Source organism: Coffea eugenioides, chromosome 6 (assembly GCF_003713205.1).
Source record: "Coffea eugenioides isolate CCC68of chromosome 6, Ceug_1.0, whole genome shotgun sequence".
Lineage (NCBI taxonomy): Eukaryota > Viridiplantae > Streptophyta > Magnoliopsida > Gentianales > Rubiaceae > Coffea > Coffea eugenioides.
This window is the reverse complement of record NC_040040.1, coordinates 19,679,221-19,697,877: the sequence shown is the minus strand read 5'-3', so window position 1 is coordinate 19,697,877 and position 18,657 is coordinate 19,679,221. Positions and strand designations below refer to the sequence as shown.

At 33.7% G+C, this 18,657-nt stretch overlaps 1 protein-coding gene across 1 annotated transcript; it reads left to right on the top strand.

The window, feature by feature from the left end:
* Positions 1-13,175: 13,175 nt before the first annotated feature.
* LOC113774735 (transcription factor bHLH48-like) lies at positions 13,176-18,562 on the top strand. The gene is made up of 7 exons (XM_027319346.1): positions 13,176-14,298; positions 14,388-14,519; positions 14,783-14,848; positions 16,751-16,819; positions 16,924-16,995; positions 17,699-17,906; positions 18,316-18,562. Exons 1-7 carry the CDS (start codon positions 13,813-13,815, stop codon positions 18,354-18,356), a joined length of 1,074 nt encoding a protein of 357 aa, XP_027175147.1. The 5' UTR covers positions 13,176-13,812; the 3' UTR covers positions 18,357-18,562.
* The last annotated feature ends 95 nt before the right edge of the window (positions 18,563-18,657 follow it).

Sequence of the window (18,657 nt, the reverse complement as noted above, 5' to 3'; positions counted from 1 at the left end):
CTTCCTTAGACTTCCCCTCCCCCTAGATTATGATAGAGTAGGTTATACAAATGTATCGTTGCTGACAAAAAAAAAAAAAAAAAAGATTTCAGGCAGAAGCCCTGATGTAAGGGTGAAGAGAAAAGAATCCTCTTATTGATGCCCCTGGTGAAGGAAGATCAGAATGGGTAATGGCTGTTGCCTGTTGGCCATACATATCGATGGAGGAAATTAAGAGGTCATTTTAAAGCATGCAATGCAATGAATAGTTGCACAGTAGAAAATACCATGTACGTCGACAATAGGGGCCATGCTCATGTGAAGGGCACAATCAAATGGGACCACTACTATGGCCAGCTCCCAAAACAAATTAAAAAAAAAACGAAAAACATATTTTCTGGTAGTATCTTTTATATTCATATCTTATTATGGGACAGAAAATGTGGGTTTCTGGTCCAACTACTTAAAACTTACGACCATAATTGAAAATTTAACTTAATCAAAAAATCCTTCATGATTAAAAAAATAAATAAATATGAAAAGAAATCCGCATTGTTAAATGCAGAATTTGTCATAACTTGGAAATCTTTTGAAAAATCTGCTGCTTTATATACCGATAAATGGGTTTTGTAATTTGGATAAAAGATTATTCAGAAACCCTTTTTTTTAAAATTAATATGTAATACTTTTTTCTGATGTGATATATGAAAGATGAAAATACAGTCATAAAGATGACACTTTTTCTGATGTGATATATAAAAGGTAACTAACAACACATTTATATGTAATAGCAAAACCTTTGCAAAAACAATATATCGTATGTGCAAATCATTCTTGTTTATCTGTCCACTTAACTACAATTATCTGGTACATAAGCTGATCAAATTTATGATTAACAATATATAACATTTATTTTTTCACATCATTTAGTAGGTTCTCTTTTTTTTTTTTTTTTTTTTTTTGTCGACACTGGGGTGTCCGGGTCAAGACCCGAAGGCGGCCCGACTAATCCCCAGCGGCCTGAGAGGAGAGGCCCCATCCCCCCAAGCACGGTAACCCTGCACGACTCGAACCCCTGGCAAGCGCTCCTAAGGAAGCGTGCGCTGCCAGATGAGCTGCCCAGGATTTAGTAGGATCTCAAGAATATGAAGTTTTGCTTGATAAATTCTTTTTACCATAACCATCATTGTGCGGGACAGCATGACTTGCGTTTAACTTGCTAGTGTTTGATGTCAACTTGGAAGTCCTATTCCAGAATTTGTACTTTCTTTTGTTTGGCCACTTTGCTAAATGAATATATACCTCAAGAAAAAAAAAAAGAAGAAATGTATACCACAAGAAGTGGGCTAAAAGATTTTATTCTGAAATTTTTGTCACAATTCGGAGAAAAAAAAGAAGAAAAGCACACTTGGAGACAGAGAGCCTCATTAAATTTGCAGCAAGGGATGAGACAAAAAGGCATTCAATACATCAAAGTAATATGAATGGAAATTGTGAACCCTTTTTATTTGAAGTCGGACGATAAATGCTTCATCCTTTTGGCTAGCTAATGTATTTAAAAAAAAGATGAAAAATACTTGGGTGGAAAATTGTAAAAGCACAAAAGTCAAAGAAATATATGATTGTTTCACATTGAGAGCTGCCACAAAATCAATTGTGGATTTGACTTGAACTTTTAGGTCCACAAACACCCAAAAAAAAAAAAACAATTAATCTTTGTAACGGATTTTTAAGTATCATTCCCTCTATTTCATTGAAAATACCATGCTTTTCATTTTCGAATATTTCAAAATATTTATTATTCTATTAAAGTCAAAATTAATTTTGATCCCTTTTCCCAATGTAATCAACACATTATTTATATTTCATACTGAATTCATATTTAAAATTTGAATTTTCAAGAATAATCTTAAAAATAAGTTTATTGACATCACCGTCGAGTTACTATTTTTAAAGAGTTAAAATTCTGCAATGCGACAGATAATTTGGGACGGACAGACGGAGTAATTAATTAAACAGTTGCCCCGTCTGAGTTTTCAATTCGGGCAACAGTTCTCCATTAACTTTTGCCATTTTTTAAGTTCACTTTTCTTCGCCTTTTGTCAACCAGCAATATGAATCATGGCCAACTCATGCTCTTCCCAGAAAGGACTTGGCAAACCGGATATGATAGGTGTCAATTGGGCATCTCATGAATCATGATTAGTTAGTTATTTATATGCATAGTAGAATTGGTATGGGTTGGCCCCCATTCATCATCAATGGAGCAACTGCTTGTCTCCCAAACTATATGTTCAGTGGTTTGTTGGATACGACAGCGTTACTATATCATCATCTTCTCCTGCCTCCTTCGATTCCCAAAAAATTTCAGAAAAGGCGTCATTTCCCGCCTCATAATTGGAGCTAAAATCATTCCTAAAAGTATTTTAGTAGTATTATATTCCCAGGATTCTAATATCCATAATGACACTCATTAATGAGAAAAGACAGGAAAAAATGAGGTGGGGCTTAGGGGAATTTAAACTAGCTCCGCTGAAAGTATTCGGATACGGGGCACAAACGGTTGTCCTCATTTTGCACTGCGCGTAACATTGGTTAAATACGATGTAACCTTTTTTTCACAGGATGTATTTTCAGAACAGATAGTGGTGGGCCCCACACTTGACGCGAAAATCGAGTTACATGGTGTAATATCAGCCGCACAAAATTTTGAGGACAAATCTTGGCCCTTAACCATGCAGGGACGGTCATACTGATGACCGTCCCTGCCCCAAATCCAAGTATTCTTGGCAAAAATCAAACTGAAATTTCAGTCGAGATGTGTATTAAATAAGGAAAACCTACCAAAGATATTTGATCTATGCAGTGGACGTTTGTGTGTTTTTCAATTTCTTTTTTATTGGTTTTGAATTAAAGATTTGTCTAGAGAGATTAAGAAGTTAGTTCTCCTTAATTGAAAAAAAAAAAATTCAAGGGGAACCATCCACTGAAAAAAGATAATTTGAAAAAAAGAATTTTTAGAATAATACCGTAATATATTATTATTTTTTGTAATGCGATGTATATCAGATGAAAAAATGATTAGAAATAGAGAAAATTGATTGAAAAATATGCAGACGGTACTACCAAAAAAATTAAAGAAAAAAATCTAAATAGATTGCGGTAGAAAGTGCAGTTGTCACAGGCGCGGCCCATCACCTTGGCTAAGAAAATCTAATGAGTTTCTTTGCCTAAAAAATAATTCAACATGCTCCCGCTACAGCCTGAGTTTTTTTTTTTTAAAAAAAAGAAAATTTAGGAATCAAATTGATTCGTTCAAGATTTGGGACAAAGTACATTTTCAAATTAGAAGTTAAAGAATACTCGAACAATTTTCCCCAAAGCGAAACTAGTATGATTCAGCTTCAGGGAATTTTCATGCGAGTACCCAAACGTATAATTTTACCTCCAAAATAACTAATTTTCAAAGAAAAAATTAGTCTCTGTAAAAAGTTTTTTACATGAATAGGTGGTTTGAATACACGTCATACGTGCTACAAAAACAAAGTGGAATTCCAAAAAAAAAAAAAAAAGAGAAGAGCTTATATGTCTTTTACATCCGAATTTACTAATAAAGAAAATTACAAGCACGTCAATGTAAAAAAAAAAAAAGAAAAGATTAATCTATTTTTTGATGACATTTGTATACAAAATAAATGGGTAACAAACCATTTGAAGTTGGAGATTTGAAAATGTTGATTACAATCTACTTTACAGTAAATACAATTACTGCGACTTATCTATGCTAGTTGGCACATTTTCTCCCGGTTAACTAAACTTCCAACATTTAAATTGTTAAAGCATTGGGCTATAAGCTCAAAGGAGGACACAAAAAAAATTATATGGTTTGCTGACAAGTTTGCACGATAGTTTATCTCAATTATCTTTTTATTTTACATATATCATATTACAAAATATAGGTATAAATTGTAATTAGGGTTTGGTTTTAGTTTACCTCACCGTATTCACAAAATAGACAAAGTACACTCTAAAGTGTAACACCTGTTTGTGAAATAATATTTCGCTTATATTATAAATACATTTTTCAACCATTTTTTTTTTTATTTTACATACATCGTACCATAAAAAGTATTACAGTAATTATTCTAAATAATATTTCAAATAATACCTATCCAAACATCTCTGTGAATTACGAAAAGACCATTATACCACTAAAATTACCCTAGTTTTACTTTGCAACTCTAATTACTTGCTTATTTGACTGTGTTGGACATTGGACGTTGATATTGCTGCAATTTGGCATGCTGGACATCTATTGCATGTTCAGAATTTAAACTAATGACTCCCATTTAGAATTACAAATATGCAATTTTGACTATGGTAATTTAATTTCAATGACATTTGCTCCATATATAGTTTCTTCGGTACGCAAAAAATTTATATAAACTTGGTTTAGAGGTTCACCTGTAGACTATATAGTGTGTACAGTGTATCATTATACATCATTATACATGTTCACCTGTATACATCATTATGCAGGTTCGCCTATAGTGTGTACACAGATAGATCTTGTTACATCATTATACATTATTCATCATCGCCTTTTGTTACATATACCACATAATCGACAAGTAAATTGACAAACCAAGGACCCATTTGATAAATGAGTTTTTTTGGTGTTTGTCTAAAACTTTACTACTATAATTTACTGTAGAAGTTGTAGAAAACTTTTTTGAAGTGTGTAAATTTTTGGATATTTTGAAATGCATAGTTTAAAACTATGAGAAGTTTTTAGAGGTTACTGTAGTTAAAGTTGTTAAAAAAATTGTAGCAGATAAACTTGGCCAAAAACTTGTTTGCCAAACAAGGCCCAAGTCAGCACAACTATTTTCCCTTTTAGCAACTAAAAACAAGAACAGTTTATGTGGGTGACACTAGACATGCATCTAGGAATAGTGTTGTGTGACATAATATGAAACCTCAAAAATATCAGTACTAGTAGCTTTGTTTGGATAGAGCTTTATTCCAAATAATTATTTGGAATAATTACTGTAACATTTTTTGTGATGTGATGTTTGTGAGATAAAAAAGCAAATTGAAAAATGTGTTTATGATACAACTGAAAATTTTTTTAAAAAAAATTTGCTATCCAAACCTTAGGGGATGTTATTGCAATTTACCCTTGATAATTTACCTCAGTTCTTCCCGAAGGAAAAAAAAAATCCTCTCCTTCACCCCCCACGCCAAAAGAAAAGGAGGAAAAAAGACAGAGAAAAATTCCAAGTCAAAGATCTTGTAAATCTCAGCAAACAAGAGCAGGTCCGTCCGGTTAAGCATAATTGCAGACTGTGATGGCATGAGCATAAAGAGGTCGAAGCTCAAGATTCCAGACGGTCAGTCTCAAAAATGGCAGAGACCGGTTTAAATGAACAGGAACCTGGTCAATACGGCTTCATGCAATTAATTCAAGCAGAACAAAATTGGATCAGAGGTTCTTGATCGTTTATCGGGAAGCATGGCAAGTTTTTCTAAATTTTAGTACGTACTGTTTGTTTCCTACCCGAGTGGAAACTCCAAAAATCGGCTGTACTCTATTCAGGTATTCAATCCATTCATGCTTAAAAACTTTTGTACAACATGCAATTATCAATCTGCCAGCTTCTGCTTCGTCTGCCTTCTTGTTCCCCTTTCTCTCCGTCACTGTCATTTGAACGTCTGAAGCTTAAGGCCAAAGTTGTGGCAGAATCCATTTATTTATTTTTACTGTGTCAAATATAGTTCATAAACCAAAAGGTAAGAAAAGCAAAAAATCTGTTCAAGCAAATTAGGTAATTATTTTTAAATCCTTATAGCTTGACTGTCTTGGCTCTCTAACCTCCTTTGTCCATTTTATGAATTTGGTGCTGTCAACATTCAGATTTATATAATGTGCAGATTTAAGATCACGGGAATTGTGATTTTGGCTTTTTACCATCGATTGGATAAGTAAGATTCGAGTCAGAGAGCAATGTTAACGGAGAAAATGTACCCAAAAAGTAATAATAATGGACAATGGCAATATATAATCGACAAGTTTGATTACACATATTTTTCTTACATAATCAAACTTTTAAATTTGATACAACTATTGAGATATATCAATAACCAATGATGATTTGTAGTTTATTAATAATATATTTGACTTCTATTTTATCCAAAAAAAAAAAGATTAAGTAGTTGGTTGATTGGTAATCTTAATTAGCTACCATTTATATGTTTTATATAATAATTCTTTTATGCTTATAAATAGTCCACTTTTGTATCGCTTGAATGCACATGATGTTTCTCATGTTGTATTCTCTATTAAAAACACAAAAAAAAAAATACATATATGTAAGTGTTCAAACAAACTTGTCATATACAATGACAAGTTTGTATGCATAGTTTTCACCCCTTTAAGTTTGAATGATACAAAGTTGAAAGAGTGAAACAATGGTCATATTTTTTCAAAGAAAGAATTGCAACTTTGGTCCCACATATCTCAGGAATGAGCAATTCTAGGTGAAAAGTAAATGTAGTTTTAAATTTTTTAATTTGTAAGCACATTTAGGGTATGTTTGATAAAATTAAAATACGAAGTCTGAAGTTTAAAATCTGAAATCTGAAATTTGAATTCATTAAATTATTAATTGTTAAATACTTAATCCTAATATTTAAGCGCATTCTGCATTAAATGATAAGTGAATAACTTATCACTTATTTTTTGTAGTAAGCTTTACCTACACAATTCAAACCGATTTAATTAATGAAAATATACTATTTTTTTTTATTATCAAACACATCTGGACATGTTAAGATCTGAATTCATTAAATTTAAGTACTGAATTGTGCTATCAAACATGATCACATTGAATGATTTTTGTCAATTATTACCAAAATCCAGTCACTTATTATAACGTATTGATATATAATTTTTTAAAAATATTTTAAAAACATAAAAAAAATTGTTAAGCTAAGCACTTGCATGTGTTCGATCACGTGAGTAATTAGTATTCAGCCCATATTAAAATAAATTCACTTGACAATAAAACTTCTGGGGCAAAAAAACTAATTATTCACGTGATCGACATGTGGCATAAACGGAAAAAGGCAATACTACTGTTAAGTACTTCCAGATTTGGCAAGCAAAGTGGTATATATGTGCCCAGTGTGGCTGAAGGCCGGGCCTTTTCTTTTGTTGTGCTGTTTGACTGTGACCGCTCCTCCATTCTCAAACAATAGAGTATGCTGAGGATACCTAATCATGATTAAATACCCACTTGAGCGATGTAATTGAAATAATTTCCCTTCATAATCCGTATTAGACGCTGGTTAATGCATATCTTTCGAACTTACGGGTGATTTTCATAAGAATCAAATAGGTAAAATTTGCGTGGGCGGTTGAATGCAAATTATAGGCATTTTGCTTACTTTGGCGTTTAGCTTTAGGCACCTTACTCGATTTTTGCTTCATCAATTAAAACTAATAGCAACTCTCACATTTAAATATTTCACCTGACAAGAAAATGTGTTAATGCTATGACATTGATACAATATTAATCACTATTATAGTATGAACTTTAGTTGTTAAAGAGTAAAGCGAAAAAATAAAAGAAAGTTAGAACAACTTGAATTTTAAAGCCTCGAGGAGAAGTGATTTTTCGAGTTGGGTAACTAACTCTTTCTCACTTTTGATTAAAGATAATTTGTATTGAGGAATAGATAAAAACACGGGAAGTTAAAAAATAACAGAAAGTAAAATAATAAATGAGAGAGAGAGAGACAATATATTTTATCTGACAGCAAAACAAAATAAAAATGAGGAAGTTTCCTTATTAGTTTTTCTTATTCGTTGAAAGGAAGATTTTGAAATATTCTCAAAATTAAAAAAGAAGTTAATCTTATATCAATGTATACATTACTGTAGTCAGGTGCACGACATCTATGAAAAATTTGAATTTTAAATTCATATTTAAATTAATTATCATGCATCTAATGGCGATTATATATCCATTGTCAGTGTATAAAAAATTAATTTAAAAAAAAGATGATCGTTGTTTGTAATCTAACAACAACGATATTTTTTTGTTAATTTTCTTCCAAAAATTGCAATCCATATAATCTCTAAAATATGCTATGGGGTCAATCCAACAACACTAGAAATGAAAACTAACATTTAGTTAGAAATGAACAAGGTGTTAGTCGTCATATTAACACTCTTCTTTGTTTTTTTTTAAACTTCGTATTGTTAAGTAAATGCAAGTAGTACAAGGAGAGAACACGGAAAATGGAATCTAGATAACCGTTCCACTTAAAAATGCCTAATTAAAATTTGGTCCATCGAAATATATTTTCGGTTTGTTGGCCATAATTTCTTTTAGTTTAAATAAACAACTATTGAAATAACTTCAAAACCCTTTCAGATAATCTGTGACTTATTAAGAGTTTTATTAGAGATTTTGAGTTCAAATCTCGCTGAACTTGACTTTATCCTAAACTAATACTAGTTTTCATCTTACTATTTGTGGGTTACTAGTTCTATTGTTCTTTAGTTATAATCAATATGAATTAGTCCCACAAACATGGGGCACTTATAATCATATAAAGAATTAAAACTTTTTGTGTAACTTATAAAGAATTAATTATTTTTATGCAACTTATCGATTCTTTGCTTATTTAAACACGTCAATCTATGACGTCAGAGGAGCTAAAATTCCCATACCAGTCGAGAGTCAAGAAACAGTAGTCTAATCCAAATAAGAGCTGCTGCTAAAGGTTAAGACATGAGTGTGTGATAAAAGCATGAATCATTTTATTAAAACTAGTACATTTTCCAAACAAATTTAAGAAGATGAAAGATCACTTAAAAATTTCTACTTTTTTCGTGAATACATTTTTTTGTTACCTTTATACTTTACATATATCAAATCACTATACTACATTTTCTACAAAAACTCTAGAAAATTGCAATCCAAACAGTACCGCTAGCTTGTGCAAGGGGCCAAAATCTACTTGATTTGCCGGGCAACTGGTTATTAGAAGAAGCCGAGTCTCCAACAATACATTCCAAGGCTTGAACAATTTGCTCCTACAATGAGAACTTTTGCTACATGCTTGAGATAATCATATGTATGTTTAAAAAAGGTGCTGAGCAAGTGATCATTGACAATAGGGGTTAATTCTTACCTTGTTGAATGGTGATCCTCGAAAAACTTCAGCCATACGAGTAGACCACAGCATAAGTTTCCCTGTTGACCATCCTATCTTTGATTATTTTGAGGGTTTTACAAATTTGGAGGATGAAGTAGTAACCGTTGAACTGTGATTTCTTCACTGGTGGCCTTGGTTTTACGACCCTAGGTTTGTGCTCTTTTGAGCTACCATACGTAGCAGTGCCCAAGTCTAAGAGATTTGAGGAAGACTGTACACCTGTAGGGCATTTTATGGACTGGAAAAGAATGTCTAGCCATGCAGCAGAGCTGTTTAAGAGACCTAATTTTGGTTTAGTGCTGGTCCAGGGTCAATTCTACAACCTGTTCTAGGCTCCAATTTCACCTCGGGCTATAATCCAGTTGGAAACTTTGAATTGCCTTTTTTTTTTATAATAATTTTTACATTTTCGTTAATACATTTCTCAATTACTTTTTTATTTCATATACAAAAAATCGCTGCATTTTTTTTTTTTTTAACAAAAACACCAGAAATAACAATTTAAACAGAAAATTTGCAGGTTTGAGCCTGGATTGGATTACTACTAGAGTGCAATTTGGAATTTATCGAATTCTTGCTTCCTTTTTGGAGTATAGCGTGCCAAGTGATTTAATAACTTCAAACTTAAAATCATAGTGATTTAGGATTGACTATGTTTGTGATATTAAACTTTGCATGATGACAAGTTCAACTTGAAAAACTCAAAAACCATGGTCGAATAAATTTTTTAAAAATTTCTATTCAATAACTAAATAATTTATATCTCAAAGTATAGTCGTAAATACATGCACTACAGCTTAATGAGTAAAAGAATTATTTGTGCCAAATAGACTTTAGTGTAGTAATCAAGATTAATGTCCCACACATTAGAGAATCTGAGTTCAATTCTCAGCGTACTTGAATTGTTCATAACTGTATGTTAGTATTCATTCAACTATTTGTGGGTTAATTTGTAATAGTAGTATTAAGTTTTAATGTCACACGCGTTGTGGTTTCTTCATGTAATATCATCAAAAAATTGCAAAAAGTAAATGACTTATTTGTAGGTGTTATTGTACAATTTTAACATTGAAGTCCTCTCTTTTCCTTCCTCGTGAAAAGTTCTATGTGAACTTGGGCAGACTTTGTTCATTTTAATTTTGGGATAATTTCAGAAACCTCCCTTGAGGTTTCTGACAATTTTACTCGGCTCTCCTTAGGTTTAAGAAATTATACTTACCTCCCTTAGCATAGTAAAATACCTATACTACCCTCTACTTGGTAGACAATTATAAATTTAAGGTAATAGATTTACAAAACCCAAAAAAAGTTTTTTTTTTGTCTCTCATCTATTTTTGCTCCTCTTTTTTCTAGTTAATATATTGTTATACCCTCTTTTTATTATTTTTAGTTTCATGGGTATTAGCAAATTAAAATTACAAAATCAATAGAAGGAGTAGATTGTGTGTCAAACTAAAAGGAAATGAAGAGGCTCGTAGTGATAGAGAGATAAATAATGAAATTGATGATTAAAATAGGAATAAGAACTAAAGATGTGAAATTTGTCATATTCTGTTTGTTTTCAAGAAAAACATTTACAAATTGTCAATAATTACATAAGGATTTCTTTCATTGAATTATAAATTTTTTGTTATGATTTTATTATGGAGGTAGAATTTATTATTTACTTTTGAAATATTAAAGCCATAGGAGGGTTGTAATGATAGTTATTGGTTATATTAACTTGTATTGAAAAGGTATTTGAGTATTGAGATTTAATTTTAGGGTATAAAATGGGTTGTCAATGAGGGGTTGTGTGTGTGTGTGTGTGTGTGCATTTTTTTTTTTGCGTGGCAACTATTAATGTTGTATTTGCAATTTGGGATCTTTAAGATGACTACTCTTATGCTTGGATTGTTGTTAGGGATTAGGCTTATTGATTTGTACAAAGTGTGGAAGAAAATAATTGAGTATATTATATTTTTCTTTCTTAATTTTGTACAAAAGGATAATTTAGAATTTTTGAGAGAAAATCTAACTCTTTGGACCTACATTGTTACATAAATAATAAAAGTGAGGGAGGTATGCGTAATTTTTAAAACTTGAAAGGAGTTCTCTGTAAATGTTAAAAACCTTTGGGAAGGTTTGTGAAATTATCCCTTTAATTTTTTAAATTGGTCTCCGTTTTTTCTTAATATTTTGCATAGGGAGTAAGAGCGTAAGACCCCACAAACTTCTACAAGGAATTAGAATAACCCAAACTATACTGTTCGCAAATGGGAAAAGTTTCCCAAGACAAATAAAAACTAAATTTTAGCAAAAGAAAGAACCAAAAACTCGTTTTGGGCTTGGTTTCTGGGGGTTTTTTTTTTTTTGGGGTTGGGGGGGGGGGGGTGGAGGAGGATGAAAAGGCAGAAGAGATTCTAGGAGTACGCAAGCCACACTCGGAAAATGAAAAACAGCTAAAAAAGGAGTAAATGCGAAGAAAAAGACACATCATCCGCTGCGATAAAAAAAAACAGAGGTGTGGCTGAATGGGGTCCCCGCCAGTTCCCGTTCCCCACCACCCAGTCCCCACTGGGCTATTCCTGTCCCTCTGCTGTTTACTACGCGCCTCCTCCTTTCTACGCATTAGTTCTTGGTGCGATGCAGTATGACGTATACGGCTGAAAGATCAACTTCAAACTCAATAAAGAATTATTGGAATGTTTCCTAATAAAAACACTCGACAAACAATTCACTTAATTATAAGACAATGATAGAAAAAGATTTCTTGTTGTAGTTAACTTTATAATATAGGCCACATCACACCTAAATAATACATAAAATCTTGAAATTAACATATGAAAGAACGCAATTAATCAAGTTTAGCTCCATAAAAACTTGTATGATTTTCACTTGAAGGGTATCAAGCCCAAATTTAATTTTTTTTTTATCTCATCTGATTTTTTGATTGAATACTAGTCAAATCGAGATTGTAATTCATTTATAGGTAAACACATAATTTCTAAAACTCGGCCAGAACTGAATTAACATAAAATTCGAAGTGATAAACGAATAAAAGAGGTCACCGGTGTGACAAAACGTCCAATAAACTTGCTATGCATTACAATCAAGTAAAACTTGATCACAAGAAGAAAGTGGGAGGATTCAAATATCTTCCAACTGTTGGATTAGTTTTTAAGTGGCTATTAATTGCTAAAGTACTAGACTCAAAATTCATATGTTATTAAGAAAAACAGACTCAATATTTAGAAATAAAGTTAAAATTGCTAAAAAATAGATAAATTATTATTTATTTGCATTACAAACACGTTTTTAAATACATTTTTTATTTTTTAATTACTTTTTTTATCTCACATTCATCATACTATTATAGGAAAAAATATTACAATAATTATTTTAAATAATTTCCTATTCAAACACACGTGATATTACCATCTAGCATGACTGGACTATCCTCTCCAATTCCAAGTAAAATTTGTGATGACATTTTACTTTTAACTTACAAAGATTATTTCAACGTTAACAAGTTTGTTTGGATTGAAGATTATTTGCTAAAATTTATTTGCTTACATCTTCATTACAATTTTCAACACACCTTTTTCTCTTCCTAATTATCTTTTTATCTCACATACATCACATCACAAAAAGTGTTACAGTAAAAATATCTCAAATAATTTACAATCCAAACAGAGCCTTAAAGTGATTACAATCACATTCAAATTTGAAAATTTGATCATAGTATCAGTCAAAAAAAGAAAAAAGAAATCAAACTAAAATGTGAACCAATTTATTAGTTTTGACCGGCTTCCTTGCATCTTCAAGTAAGACTCGCACAAATCAGTGTACTTGTATGAAGGATGATATCATGCTGTGCCCTTCTCAGATACGTCCTATTTCCTTTCCAAATCCCAATAAGCATCTGCCCAATAATACCCTTTCCCAGTACCCTTGCCTCTATGTTAGTATGTTATTGTTATTGAGTACGTAGTATTAATGGCGTGCATGAGAGAGAGAGAGAGAGAGGGGAAGATGTTACAGTGAACAAACAGGGGACCAGACCAGACCAACTTACGTTTCTTTCTTTCCACTATTTACTTCTTCTTCATTCTCGTTTCGCTACCTTTTAGCCCGTCTCCTTTCACCCACTTTCTCTTCTCAATAATACTCCCCCACTATAAACTCGAAAGCAGGGGCACCCCTGCAGCAGCAGAAGAAGAAATAGCTAGAGATTGACCGCCATTGAACCAGAACAAGAAACAAGAACCCATTTTCCACAAACCCACCAAAAAAAAAGAGAAGAAGACATTTTCAAGGAGCACAAAGAATAACGTATAGAGGGTAGAGGGAGAAAAGGAAGCCGGGAAAGTTTCTTTTCTTTTTCTTCCAAAATTCTCTCTGCCATTGGAAAAGCTTTTTGAGTACTTTTTCTGCTTCTAAGTTTTGTACTTTCTTTCTACGTAGCACTGAAAAAAAAGTCCATTTTTTTTAAAAAGTATTTCTTGGAAAAGCGTTTCCCTCTTTTTTTGAGCTCTTTTGCGGAACAGTTAAGGTGTCTGTTAGCAATTGGGTCGGGTCGGGCTAATTTCCGGGGGCTGGACTAGTGCAATTCGGAACTTGGAAATGGACTCAATGGAAGCTATTCAAGCTAGATCCGCTACCTGTGAAGTCATCGGAGGGGAGTTTAGCCACCAGGTCGGGGAAGAAATTCACCGGCTAATGTCTGTGCAGCCGGATTCTGGGAGTTCATTCACCGCACTGCTTGAACTTCCGGCAAATCAAGCCGTGGAGCTCTTAGTGCACTCGCCGGAGGCCGCCATAGCTGAAAGTCCTTCCGTGACACGACCCCTAGAGCAATTCAGTCAATGTCCTCCTCCTCCGCCGGCTTCGACGCTTATTTTCCCTTCCGACACCGCTCTCGTGGACCGAGCTGCCAAATTCTCGACCTTAGTAAATTCAGATGACAACTCAAGGGCAAAATTGGAAAGTGTGAAGCAAGAGCCAGCGGACTCCGATTCCAACCCGAACTCCAACTCATCTCCAGCTGTTTCGCACCCCGCCGTTGAGCAGAATCCGAATTCTGCAAAGCGAAAGGAGAGGGAGAAAAAGGTAATTCACGAAATTAGGGTTTTCTCCTTGGTAATTTAACTAATTAACGTGATCATTGTGCACTTAACTCCAAATTTTGTTACAATTAGGGCAAAGAATCTAACAAGAAGGGCAAAAAAGCTGCAAATGAAACCTCCGAAGACGGCCGCGAGAAGCTTCCTTACGTTCACGTCCGAGCTCGCCGAGGACAGGCCACGGATAGCCATAGTTTAGCAGAAAGAGTAATAATTAATCTCTTCCTCGTATAATTCATGTAATTAAGCTCTAATTATATCGTCATTAGTCATTAATCATGTTTTTAGGTTGGAAATGATGGAGACTGAGCTCTAATTGTGTTTGTTCAATCATTAATTCTGTTTTAAGGAGTTGTACTTTGTTCTGTAAAAGTTGGACTTTGATGGGATTTATGGGATTTTGTTGTTCTGAAGTGAATTTTGATATATTTCTTTTTTTTTTTTTGGTCTTGGGTAATTGATCTCTGTAGGCAAGGAGAGAGAAGATTAATGCAAGGATGAAGCTGTTACAAGAGCTGGTTCCCGGATGTAACAAGGTTGGACGTCGTTTTCTTCACAAAGAAATGTCGTTTCGTCATTTAGTTAATGGTTGGTTTTCATGATGATTAGATTTTGGATTACGTGATGGGAAAATCTAGTTACCAATTTTATAGTTGCTGATTATGATTTGTGCCTTTTTGTTTGGGGTCATTAGTACTATTGGCTAATTTTAATTAATTTATTTTTTCCTGCCTAACGTGATGTTTTGTGTCGCTGTCACCTTTTTAACGGGAATAAAGGTAGTGGCTTTTTCACCAACAAAAGTGGCTGAGTCTGTTGCTGATGTTGAAGTGTCTCTCTCATAAATCTTACATATTTTTGCTTTACCTTTTACAGGGTTTGTTTGTTGAAGGGTCCTTTCTTCTTAGGTCACTTCTGTTATTTTGTTAAACTACCTTTTCTTTTTGAGCGTTGGGAGGTTGGATTTCTGGCAATATGTAGAAGTCGGTTCGGACTTCCTCTCCCTTTATTGATTTTCTCTCTTAATGGTCCAGTTGGTGGGGAAGCTGTTCCATTTGTTTAAGTTGGCAACTTGGCTATGTGATATTATGGTGACTTTTTGAGTGGGGAGTAAGGGGATGGTTTGGGGTAGGCCTTACCATTCAATTTGCTGCTCTTGCATAGTTATGATATTTTATGTTGGCATTTAATCTTGAAAGCTAATAAGGGTCTTTATAAGATGATAAGGAAATAAGGGAACTATAGGAAATAGCTAACTACTTTTGATGCTATTATTGTAATCTTGAAAACTTTTTAGGCCCTTCCAAAGATGATTAAATGCAACAACTTCCACTAGTGATCATTTATTGCTGTTCTTATTGAGTTTCGAACTGATACAAAGCTCTTCAGGCGATCTTATAATTTTGCTGTTCTTATCTGTGATGGGGTTTCTTCCATTTCGTGAAATTGAGTAGAATTTTGAGAAGTCTTTAAATGATTTTGTCCAAGTTAGAGGACAACTTTAATAGAAGGATATAGAACTTGTGTACTCAAAGGACCTGAAGAAACTTAGTATAAGATATGATGGCTGGGAAAAGTGAATGAATAGACTTACAGTGCAATCAGGTTATCCTTCAATTAAGCCCTGTACCTTGTATGAAAACAGATTTTTTGACATAAACCGCCCAAAGCTTCTTAAATGAATACTACCGAGGGGTAATATTCAATGAATGCTTCCCCGGCTCTATTAACATTTCCAATCCAAAGAATCGCTGAGCTTTCAGGGCTGAAATTTTTGGTTGATATAATTGCTGTGAGGCCCCAAACTTGAAAGGATGAAAGGACAAATTTAGTTGCTGCAACTTTAGTTTGAGAGTACTTTATTTTGTTTAGCACACGTAGATCGCATATAGGTTGGGATGTACCTGGATGAGAAAAGCATAAATAGGTAACTTGAAGTTGGGTCTGCTATTATGAATTATCTGTTTCCAACTGCTTTGCTTTCCATCATTGCAATCATTACTCCTTTATAGACTAATTTTTACCCATTTGCGCTTACATGGGTGGTCATATCTTAAACAATCAGTTCATGAGACTAAAATCCAAATGCTCATCTATGTCAGCATATTTTAGTTCTATTTTAATCTCAAAGGCAGTTTTTGCTGTTATCCTGCAATGTGTTTTTCTATGTTCCCATTTCCAATAGTGATAGTTGATAGTGCTGCACTTGAAAATGATTAATTAAGACTAACATAATATTTGGTCTTAAACGCTCCAAAGGAATCTGAATCTTTAGCCAAGACAGAGATGGTTATTGTTTAAACAGGTTTTCAATGTGAAACACCATCAATTAGTTGATAACTTGAACTAAGAATCACATTAGTAGAGAAATCAGATCCTCCTTTTGCTTTTTAATACTTTGTCACCCGACAACTCAGTTGTGTATTGTCTCTTTCCAGATTTCAGGCACTGCAATGGTGCTGGATGAGATCATTAACCATGTTCAGTGCCTACAACGTCAAGTGGAGGTCATGCTTCAAGTCCTTTATTCTTTTTTTGTATATGTCATCTGGTGATTTTACGGTTATGGGCGCTAAATCGATTTCCTGTTGGTTTCTTAATTGGCTTTCAGTTTCTCTCAATGAGACTTGCTACTGTCAATCCCAGAGTTGATTTCAATCTTGACACACTTCTTGCAGCAGAGGTATGTGTATTTATTTCCTGCATCTCTGTCAGTGTCTTGAATTCAATGGTCTATAAGATTACCCGCTAAAACATATCTGTTCGAATCATCCTGATTGCTGTGATGAAAATATCCAGTGATATGAAATACGGGGGTGAGTAAACAGAGAATTGAGGAGGTATATCTGGAGTGTCAAATATGAACCACCCGTGCTATCTGTCATCTCTGCACTACTACTAAAGCTTAAGCAGCTGATAAATATGCCTTCAGTTAAAGCAATCTGTATAAGGATGCTCTGTCTATTTCTAACAAGGGAATTGCATTTTTCTGAATCCAAAAAAAAAAAAAAAAATCAATCAGCAATGCCAGAAGGGTTTTGCTTTTTTGCTTACAGTATCTATTCCACTCATGGAATGCTAAATCTTCTCACATCCTTTTGGATTTGTTGCATAGTTGCATTTATCTGAGTTGCTAAGTGTACAATAGGCAATAGCACCATTGAATGTGTGAAAAGCAATCCTGCCTGGAATCCTTCATTTTCCTTGTGTTGTTTAATGGGGAGTTTGAGTTGCCATGAATGTGTGCCACTCATTGAACTTGTATAAAAACATGAAGTTATGCTGACTTTCTAGTGATGATTTTTCTTGCTATTATATTCCCAGAGACCATTTTATATATTTTCAACTCTAGAATGGAAAATTTATAAATTTTCTGAACATTGCAGAGTGGATCCCCAATAGAAACGAATTTCCAGGGCATGGTTATGCCATCAATGTGGCCTGAAGAACAGGTACACGGGAACAGACAGCAGTATCAGCAGCTGTGGCATTTAGATGGACTGCATCAGCCAATCTGGGGTCGGGAAGAAGACAATTCTAACTTTATTACTCCAGAAAACTCGCTGTTGAGTTATGACTCTTCAGCAAATTCAGGTAATGCGAATCTTCTTGTGATTCTAAAAACTATGTATGGATTGGATTGTGTCCTTTAGTACCTATAGTACTCCCAAGTAGTTTCTATTTTCGCACCCGTCTCAACTGTAATGGTGGGTGGGTTATTTCAGTCTGCATACAGCATCATACTCTAGAAATTAAAATGTGTAACCAATGAGTGGTTCAAAATTATATATATGATATTTTACCCAGTTGGGCTCCCATTTCTGCTCCGTTGAAGCTAGTAAACCCCACCATTCGCTTCATCCAAAAAGATCCAAGTAAAAGAACCAATGGAAGCAAAGAAAAAGGAAAAAAGTGCTTCAAAGAAAATACATAATATTACTTGCTAGCCCATCCAAGAAGCTACTGACTCTAAATAATATTAATTGTTTTTGTGTTATTGCAGCTTCTTTGCACTCAAATCAGCTGAAAATGGAGCTGCTTTGAAGGTGGTGGTGGTCCTGAAGCTGCTATACATTACTTGCTAGCTAGCTGTATATAAATCACATATAGTAGTGTTATGTTAGTAAATAGCAGGAAGGCGTAGAGAGGATGCCTCGGCCAATTCATTTGGTTCCTCATTGGGTTCCTACATTCTCTAGTTAACCAGCTGGCAGAATATCCATCCATAATGCAATCATCTTCTTATCTCAGCTTTTGAGTGTAGTAGGACTGCAGTTTATTTTGTTGTTATTCCTCCTATATATATATATATATATATATAATACTCCTACATGTCAATAGTCCC